General features: G+C 42.6%; 1 protein-coding gene across 3 annotated transcripts in view; it reads right to left on the reverse strand.

The window, feature by feature from the left end:
* The window catches only part of LOC137011375 (uncharacterized), a 10,410-nt gene extending 4,950 nt beyond the window's left edge, over positions 1–5,460 (reverse strand). The window contains exons 1-18 of one of the 3 annotated variants that reach the window (XM_067374187.1): positions 5,357–5,460; positions 4,231–4,275; positions 4,060–4,126; positions 3,922–3,984; positions 3,781–3,846; positions 3,653–3,688; positions 3,509–3,580; positions 3,351–3,428; positions 2,282–2,350; positions 1,825–1,866; positions 1,701–1,742; positions 1,575–1,622; positions 1,447–1,503; positions 1,280–1,375; positions 1,003–1,065; positions 842–919; positions 607–696; positions 424–532 (exon numbers count right to left, since the gene is read on the reverse strand). In XM_067374187.1, coding sequence (XP_067230288.1) covers positions 424–532; positions 607–696; positions 842–919; positions 1,003–1,065; positions 1,280–1,375; positions 1,447–1,503; positions 1,575–1,622; positions 1,701–1,742; positions 1,825–1,866; positions 2,282–2,350; positions 3,351–3,428; positions 3,509–3,580; positions 3,653–3,688; positions 3,781–3,846; positions 3,922–3,984; positions 4,060–4,126; positions 4,231–4,252 — 1,098 coding nt within the window. In that variant the 5' untranslated portion in view covers positions 4,253–4,275; positions 5,357–5,460. Of the gene's footprint in view, positions 1–423; positions 533–606; positions 697–841; positions 920–1,002; positions 1,066–1,279; positions 1,376–1,446; positions 1,504–1,574; positions 1,623–1,700; positions 1,743–1,824; positions 1,867–2,281; positions 2,351–3,350; positions 3,429–3,508; positions 3,581–3,652; positions 3,689–3,780; positions 3,847–3,921; positions 3,985–4,059; positions 4,127–4,230; positions 4,276–5,285; positions 5,328–5,356 lie in introns of those variants that run through there. The other 2 variants (XM_067374186.1, XM_067374188.1) reach the window with 2 other exon arrangements.
* Between the last annotated feature and the right edge of the window lie 3,679 nt (positions 5,461–9,139).

The raw sequence follows: 9,139 nt of genomic DNA on the forward strand, positions 1-9,139 counted from the left end.
AGACAGACGGACAGACAGCCAGACGGACTGATGGACAGACAGACAGACAGACAGTCAAACAGACAGTCAGACAGACGGACAGACAGACAGACAGACAGACAGACGGATGGACCGACAGACAAACAAACAGACAGACAGACAGTCAGACAGACGGACAGATGGACAGACAGACAAACAGACAGTCAGACAGACGGACAAACAGACAGACAGACATACAGACAGACAGACGGACAGACAGACAGAAAGACAGACAGACGGACAGATGGACAGACAAACAGACAGTCAGACAGACGGACAGACAGACAGACAGACAGACGGACAGACAAACAGACAGTCAGACAGATGGACGGACAAAGAGACTTTCCAGACGTTAAATCAGAGTTTTGAGCATCAGCTCAGATTCAGACGTGTTTCATGTTTTACCCTGAAGCAGGACGTATGGCTGATGATCTTCAGCTCTTCTAGGATCATCCTCTCTGCTCCAGCGATGGGTTTCCCACAGACCGTACACACATCCCGACTGCTGATGGACCTACAGAGAGATCTTACAGTACGCTGGATGATATAATAAACCTCTGAACTTCATTAACATCATTAATCTCTGACCTGCTGGAGGACTCCAGTGTCGTCTGTAGAGGAGAGCGTAGAGTCGGAGATGCAGCGGGACTCTCCGTGTAAACTGTCTTGACTTGCGTTCTGAAATCAGGAGAACAGGCATGCGTATTTCCACATCTGATGATCAGTTCTGAATTATGAGATATCTTATCATGTCTAGAGTATTCCAGCTGTTTATCACACGTGTGACGCTGATAACGGTGTGTGAATCACCCGTGTGTCTTACTGTGATCTGACAGGCTGTGACTGCACACCTCCAGACAGGCTCGGCAATAAAGTGTCAGCGAGATCATCCAGTGGAGCGCTGACGGAAAAACACATGATGAACGAGTGTCCTGAAGATCTCAGGTGTGGTGAATGAAGTAAATGACAGGTGTGCAGCGTTACCTGGGAGTCTGATAGGTGTAGCGCGAGTTCACGGTCACGGCTGATGGAGAATAACTGACGTCACTGCGTCAGAATCAACACAAATATTTCATCACGAGTGCTAAAGCTGGCTTGAAATGAAACTGTAAATGCATATTACTGATCTTAATGGTCAATTCATCCATGCTCATCTTTTTTGGCCTTGTAATGATTAATCAAAATGCAGAAGAAAACATCTGTCACTTCTTCTCTTTCTTTGCAACTATAAATGACTGAATCACGCGTGGAGCGCTCGTACCTCAGCTTTGGACTCGCTGAGGGTGTCTCTGCAGGTCTCGTGGCTGGAGTCTCGTCCAGCGTCCAGGAGGATGTTTTAGTGTTTGTGACGGTCGTCCTGTTTCATGGACAGAAGAATCAGAGATCATGAAGCAACATTCAGATGAACGTCACTGTGGAGACACTTACTGAGCGGACGGCGTCGAGGACGTGGACACCAGTGTGGAGACGGACACGCTTTCACTCCTGAGAACAAAGAACAACATCAGGAGTGTGATTGGTGATTGGTGAGTCTGCTGAAGGAGTGTGAATCTCACCGGCTCGGGCTCTTCACAGGGGTCGTGACGGCTGAACTCTTCACTCCGCTGCGGGACGAAGGAATAAACACGTCAGAACATCAGATGCTCGTCATCAACATCTGGATTTGACTGAAAATCTCTTACGTGGACGGGGCAGTGATTGATGGAGCTGCTGCCGGAGAGACGCTGTCACACACACACAGACACTGTTAGACTCCAGCTTTCCTTTGACTAAAGATCAGAGTTCAAACGTGTTTAAGAGACTCACGTCACAGACGCCGACGGTCCATCGCTGCTGCTCTTATCCTGTCTGTGAGCAACATGAAGAAAATACAGATCAACACCGAAGCAGAACTGCAGAAAAACTCATATACTGAACTATAGACTATATACAGTAGCTGCACTGACACAAAAAACATGATTTTCTGTGAAGCTGCTTTGGAATAATGTGTTGTGAAAACCGCTGTTCAAATAAAAGGCTTGACTTTGACATTGCAGGGTTTCCCATGAGGTGATGGAAAGCTATGGATAAATTAATGGATCATTTTATGAAACAATCTATAATCAAAACAAAACAAAAACACTTTTTTTACCTGCATGTGACCATTAACTGACCTCAGAGAACCGTGAACATCAAATTATTGAAAGATTAAAATCTCAGGGGGACTTCAAGAAAAAGGTTTGAAAATAGCTGAATTATATTTGTACATTGATCACAGACTCACCCGTTGCTAGTTTGAGATGCTGTGACTTCAGGAAACTTCTCACCAAACGATGGTTTAACGGGGCTTAACCTGACACACACAAACACAACCACATCACAACAACCCACAGGCTCAGGAACACACACGTGTTCACAAACGGTTTCTGTGCGCTCCAGATCTGACTCAACACAGGTTTGGGGTCAGTAAGATGTTTTGCTGTTTCTGAAAGAGTCTCTTCTGCTCACCAAAGCTGCATTTTATTTGATCAAAAATACAGTAAAACAGTGAAATATTATTCCAATGTAAATCAGCTGTTTTCTATGTGAATATATAGTAAAGTGTAATTTATATCCTGTGATCAAAGCTGAATTTTCAGCATCATTACTCCAGTCTTCAGTGTCACATGATCCTTCAGAAATCATTCTAATATGATGATTTGATGCTCAAGAAACATTTATTGAAAACAGTTCATATTTTTGTGAAAACAATGAATTTTTGTGATTCTTTTATGAATAGAAAATAAAAAAAAAAACAGCATTTATTTGAAATAGAATCTTTTGTAAGTTTATAAATGTCTTTACTGTCACTTTTGATCAATTTAATGTGTCCTTGATGAATAAAAGTATTAATTTCTTTTTTTATATAAATTTAATTTACCCCAAACTTTTGAATAGTAGGGTATATTAAGAATGTTTTGCTAATGTTCCCATTAAGTAATGAAAATGTTATTTCTAAATATTCCCTGAATGTTCAAAATGTTTTAAATGTTTTAAAAACATTTTTTCTTGATTTATATGTGAACATTAAGGAAACTTTCCATTTGTATCATTCTTCACACATTATGGGAATGTTACTTTTGAATGATCTCTGAGCACTCTGAAAATAACAATTAAAAAAACGTTAGACGAACTAAAATGTTTCAGGAAAAAACGCTCCATGTTTTTATGCAAACATTTTGAGAACATTATTAAAGATCAGATCACTTTGAACGAACGTTCTATTAACGTTACTGGAACGTTAGTTTGAGAGAGAATCTTGCCAGAACATTCCCTGTTCATTGGACTGATACGCTGGGATTCTTTCCACTTACGTTTTGCTGCTCGTGTTTGCGCCTGAAAAGACGCGCGCTGTGAAGCTGGATGTGTTGGGAGTCTTCAGCACTGGATTCCTGAAACAGATCGGGTCACATGTTTAACAGAGTCACATGTTTCTGAACCATGTTCCTGTATGAAGAGCGACTGATCTCACTTGGCAGGGACCGGAGGTTTGGAGGGCGACGGTGGGACGGTCGCGGCGCTTTTCGTGTTGGTCGTGGTGGTGCTACAGGAGGACAGAAGAGTCAGTGAACACACGAGCATCTGAGTTATGAAACACAAACCAATCTAAACCAACCTGCTCTTATTGAGCAGCTCCTGACTGCCACTGAATCTGCCACATCATAAGAAAGAGAAACGAATGAACGTTATAGATAGACTGCATGTGTATGATGTGCTGCTGTATTTCGAAGGCGTTTCAGGCACCTCTTGCTTAAGGAGCTGATGGACGTCCCAGAGTTCACTGGAGGTTTTTCGGCCTCCACCGGCTTGCTGAAGTTACAGAGAACATGAATGTGATTTAATATGAAGCAGCAGCTGATATGATTATGATTGACAGATTCTCACCTGCTGACATCATCCACTGATCTCTGCTGACTCAGGACGACTTTACCGAAGTTAGGATCATGACTACAAACAACAGGAGCTCACATTATATCATTTCGACATCACCTGTGTGTGTGTGTGTGTGTGTGTGTGTCATACTCGATGGGCTCGTCCTCTTCAGCGTTTCGTCTGATCCAGCTGTTGTCTTTGAGGACGGTTCTCCTCCCTCAAACATGTTGACACAACATCATCACACATGTACATGTACACACACACCTATACATGTTCTTGACAGGTTTCATGAGATTCAAATAAACGAGAAACTCTTACCAGATTTGGACTGTGTGCTCATGATGTGTTACAGTCGGTGAAGTTCTGTGAAATCAAGAGTTCAGCGTCATGAATCAACTCCGTCTGTCGCTCTGAAGCTCAACAACAATAATCCCTTTCATTTGATTCCACTGTTTTCACACATTTATAACTCAACAGTGTTTGTTTGTGTGTGAGTGTAAGTTGCACTGCAGGTGTGTTGTCAGGCATATTTGTGGCAGGTGCCAAGTGTGTGTTTTGTTCTCGTATCTCCAGCAGTTTTCCCTGGTTCTCAGGGTGTGAGCTGAAGTTACCTGTCCTGATCAACCAGCAGACGCCCCTTCAGAAACAATCACTACACACCCAGCTGATTACAGCTGCTCGTTACCACCGTTCCTTACATTATATACATGCATATACTGCTCATCTGTGAGACGTCTCTATGATTTATCATGAGGCTAAAGTATGGAAGCCCATTTCTGCCACATAAGAAAAATCATCATGCTTTTGTGAATTATAATTATGACATAAAAAGGCAAGATTATGACAAGTCATAAATCACACTTTAAAAAGTCATAATTATAACATTAAATGTAAAAAATGTCATTAAAATTTGAAATTCTGACTTAAAAAGTCATAATTCTGACAGAAAAGTCAAGATTTTGACATATTGTAAAATTATAACATACTAAATTGAAATTATGACTTTAAAAAGTCAGAATTATCACAATAAAACATCAAAGTTGACATAAAAAGTTGAAATTCGGACTTACAAAAAGTCATAATCATCACATAAAGTCAAATTTTGGCATAAACAGTCAGATTTATGACAAAAAGTCACATTATGTTGTTGTAATCATGACATAAAAGCCTCAGTTATGACATATACTAATCCATAATTATGTCATAAAATCATAATCAAGTCATAATTACGATTTACCAAAGCATGATTTTGTTTCTTATGTTGCGGAAATGAGCTTCATACAAAAGACATGATGGAAATGAAATTTTAATACTTTCATATATAAATGTTAAGTTTAAACTCATTAATGCTGCAGTATAAGTGTTTGACTGACCTGTGTGTGACGGACGGCTGCTGGTGTGTGTGTGTGTGAGTGTGTGTGAGTGTGTTAATCTGCTGTCACACCCTGTTCTTCTGTCAGAGCCAATGAGGACTTTGATCGCATCACCTCCAACCCACAGCAAACCTGTACGGTGAGTTTCAGCTGCCGCTTCAGCAGCTTCACACAAACACACTTTATAATCTATTATTGAGTTAGCTGTGATCGTTCAGAAACACAAACTAAAGACTCAAACTCTTTCATTCTTTGATCACATCCTCATACTGCCAATGAACTTGTGTTGTTGTTCACCTGTTCCTTCTCCATTGTGATAAAAAAAACATGTCAAGTCCAGGCGTGTTTTTATTGACGGGGCGTGTGAACGTACATTCTTTGTCTTTTATCAGATGAGTTTTCACTCCCTCTCAACATCTGGATGTGACTGAAGACAAGGAGAAACAAATCTGCAGATCTTCATGTGACCTCACTCTTCTTCTCTGTTTTATGTCACAATAAACAAATCAGCTCCAAAACCTGCCGGACTGTTCTACACTTAAACATATATTTACAATTGAGGGACAAAATGTAACGATTATTAGAATCTTATGGTGACCGAGAGAGTGCAATGCACTGCAACTGAAGAAACACATGAAAACATAAAAAACACAAGCAAATCTGGTCATGATGTGAGTATTTGTGGCGTGTTCCTGTATTTGGTGGTGTTGTGAGTATTTGCGGCGTGTTTCTGTATTTGGTGGTGTTGTGAGTATTTGCGGCGTGTTCCTGTATTTGGTGGTGTTGTGAGTATTTGCGGCGTGTTCCTGTATTTGGTGGTGTTGTGAGTATTTGTGGCGTGTTCCTGTATTTGGTGGTGTTGTGAGTATTTGTGGCGTGTTCCTGTATTTGGTGGTGTTGTGAGTATTTGCGGCGTGTTCCTGTATTTGGTGGTGTTGTGAGTATTTGCGGCGTGTTCCTGTATTTGGTGGTGTTGTGAGTATTTGTGGCGTGTTCCTGTATTTGGTGGTGTTGTGAGTATTTGTGGCGTGTTCCTGTATTTGGTGGTGTTGTGAGTATTTGCGGCGTGTTCCTGTATTTGGTGGTGTTGTGAGTATTTGCGGCGTGTTCCTGTATTTGGTGGTGTTGTGAGTATTTGCGGCGTGTTCCTGTATTTGGTGGTGTTGTGAGTATTTGCGGCGTGTTTCTGTATTTGGTGGTGTTGTGAGTATTTGCGGCGTGTTCCTGTATTTGGTGGTGTTGTGAGTATTTGCGGCGTGTTCCTGTATTTGGTGGTGTTGTGAGTATTTGTGGCGTGTTCCTGTATTTGGTGGTGTTGTGAGTATTTGTGGCGGGTTCCTGTATTTGGTGGTGTTGTGAGTATTTGCGGCGTGTTCCTGTATTTGGTGGTGTTGTGAGTATTTGCGGCGTGTTCCTGTATTTGGTGGTGTTGTGAGTATTTGTGGCGTGTTCCTGTATTTGGTGGTGTTGTGAGTATTTGTGGCGGGTTCCTGTATTTGGTGGTGTTGTGAGTATTTGCGGCGTGTTCCTGTATTTGGTGGTGTTGTGAGTATTTGCGGCGTGTTCCTGTATTTGGTGGTGTTGTGAGTATTTGCGGCGTGTTCCTGTATTTGGTGGTGTTGTGAGTATTTGTGGCGTGTTCCTGTATTTGGTGGTGTTGTGAGTATTTGTGGCGTGTTCCTGTATTTGGTGGTGTTGTGAGTATTTGTGGCGTGTTCCTGTATTTGGTGGTGTTGTGAGTATTTGTGGCGTGTTCCTGTATTTGGTGGTGTTGTGAGTATTTGCGGCGTGATTCTGTATTTGGTGGTGTTGTGAGTATTTGCGGCGTGTTCCTGTATTTGGTGGTGTTGTGAGTATTTGCGGCGTGTTTCTGTATTTGGTGGTGTTGTGAGTATTTGCGGCGTGTTCCTGTATTTGGTGGCGTTGTGAGTATTTGCGGCGTGTTCCTGTATTTGGTGGTGTTGTGAGTATTTGTGGCGTGTTCCTGTATTTGGTGGTGTTGTGAGTATTTGCGGCGTGTTCCTGTATTTGGTGGTGTTGTGAGTATTTGTGGCGTGTTCCTGTATTTGGTGGTGTTGTGAGTATTTGCGGCGTGTTCCTGTATTTGGTGGTGTTGTGAGTATTTGCGGCGTGTTTCTGTATTTGGTGGTGTTGTGAGTATTTGCGGCGTGTTCCTGTATTTGGTGGTGTTGTGAGTATTTGCGGCGTGTTTCTGTATTTGGTGGTGTTGTGAGTATTTGCGGCGTGATTCTGTATTTGGTGGTGTTGTGAGTATTTGTGGCGGGTTCCTGTATTTGGTGGTGTTGTGAGTATTTGCGGCGTGTTCCTGTATTTGGTGGTGTTGTGAGTATTTGCGGCGTGTTCCTGTATTTGGTGGTGTTGTGAGTATTTGTGGCGTGTTCCTGTATTTGGTGGTGTTGTGAGTATTTGTGGCGTGTTCCTGTATTTGGTGGTGTTGTGAGTATTTGTGGCGTGTTCCTGTATTTGGTGGTGTTGTGAGTATTTGTGGCGTGTTCCTGTATTTGGTGGTGTTGTGAGTATTTGCGGCGTGTTCCTGTATTTGGTGGTGTTGTGAGTATTTGTGGCGTGTTCCTGTATTTGGTGGTGTTGTGAGTATTTGTGGCGTGTTCCTGTATTTGGTGGTGTTGTGAGTATTTGTGGCGTGTTCCTGTATTTGGTGGTGTTGTGAGTATTTGTGGCGTGTTCCTGTATTTGGTGGTGTTGTGAGTATTTGCGGCGTGTTCCTGTATTTGGTGGTGTTGTGAGTATTTGTGGCGTGTTCCTGTATTTGGTGGTGTTGTGAGTATTTGCGGCGTGTTCCTGTATTTGGTGGTGTTGTGAGTATTTGCGGCGTGTTCCTGTATTTGGTGGTGTTGTGAGTATTTGTGGCGTGTTCCTGTATTTGGTGGTGTTGTGAGTATTTGCGGCGTGTTCCTGTATTTGGTGGTGTTGTGAGTATTTGCGGCGTGTTCCTGTATTTGGTGGTGTTGTGAGTATTTGCGGCGTGTTCCTGTATTTGGTGGTGTTGTGAGTATTTGTGGCGTGTTCCTGTATTTGGTGGTGTTGTGAGTATTTGCGGCGTGATTCTGTATTTGGTGGTGTTGTGAGTATTTGCGGCGTGTTTCTGTATTTGGTGGTGTTGTGAGTATTTGCGGCGGGTTCCTGTATTTGGTGGTGTTGTGAGTATTTGCGGCGTGTTTCTGTATTTGGTGGTGTTGTGAGTATTTGTGGCGTGTTCCTGTATTTGGTGGTGTTGTGAGTATTTGTGGCGGGTTCCTGTATTTGGTGGTGTTGTGAGTATTTGAGGCGTGTTCCTGTATTTGGTGGTGTTGTGAGTATTTGCGGCGTGTTTCTGTATTTGGTGGTGTTGTGAGTATTTGCGGCGTGTTCCTGTATTTGGTGGTGTTGTGAGTATTTGCGGCGTGTTTCTGTATTTGGTGGTGTTGTGAGTATTTGTGGCGTGTTCCTGTATTTGGTGGTGTTGTGAGTATTTGTGGCGTGTTCCTGTATTTGGTGGTGTTGTGAGTATTTGCGGCGTGTTCCTGTATTTGGTGGTGTTGTGAGTATTTGTGGCGTGTTCCTGTATTTGGTGGTGTTGTGAGTATTTGCGGCGTGTTCCTGTATTTGGTGGTGTTGTGAGTATTTGCGGCGTGTTCCTGTATTTGGTGGCGTTGTGAGTATTTGCGGCGTGTTTCTGTATTTGGTGGTGTTGTGAGTATTTGCGGCGTGTTCCTGTATTTGGTGGCGTTGTGAGTATTTGCGGCGTGTTCCTGTATTTGGTGGTGTTGTGAGTATTTGCGGCGTGTTCCTGTATTTGGTGGTGTTGTGAGTATTTGTGGCGTGTTCCTGTATTT

This window comes from Chanodichthys erythropterus, chromosome 21, assembly GCF_024489055.1.
Source record: "Chanodichthys erythropterus isolate Z2021 chromosome 21, ASM2448905v1, whole genome shotgun sequence".
Lineage (NCBI taxonomy): Eukaryota > Metazoa > Chordata > Actinopteri > Cypriniformes > Xenocyprididae > Chanodichthys > Chanodichthys erythropterus.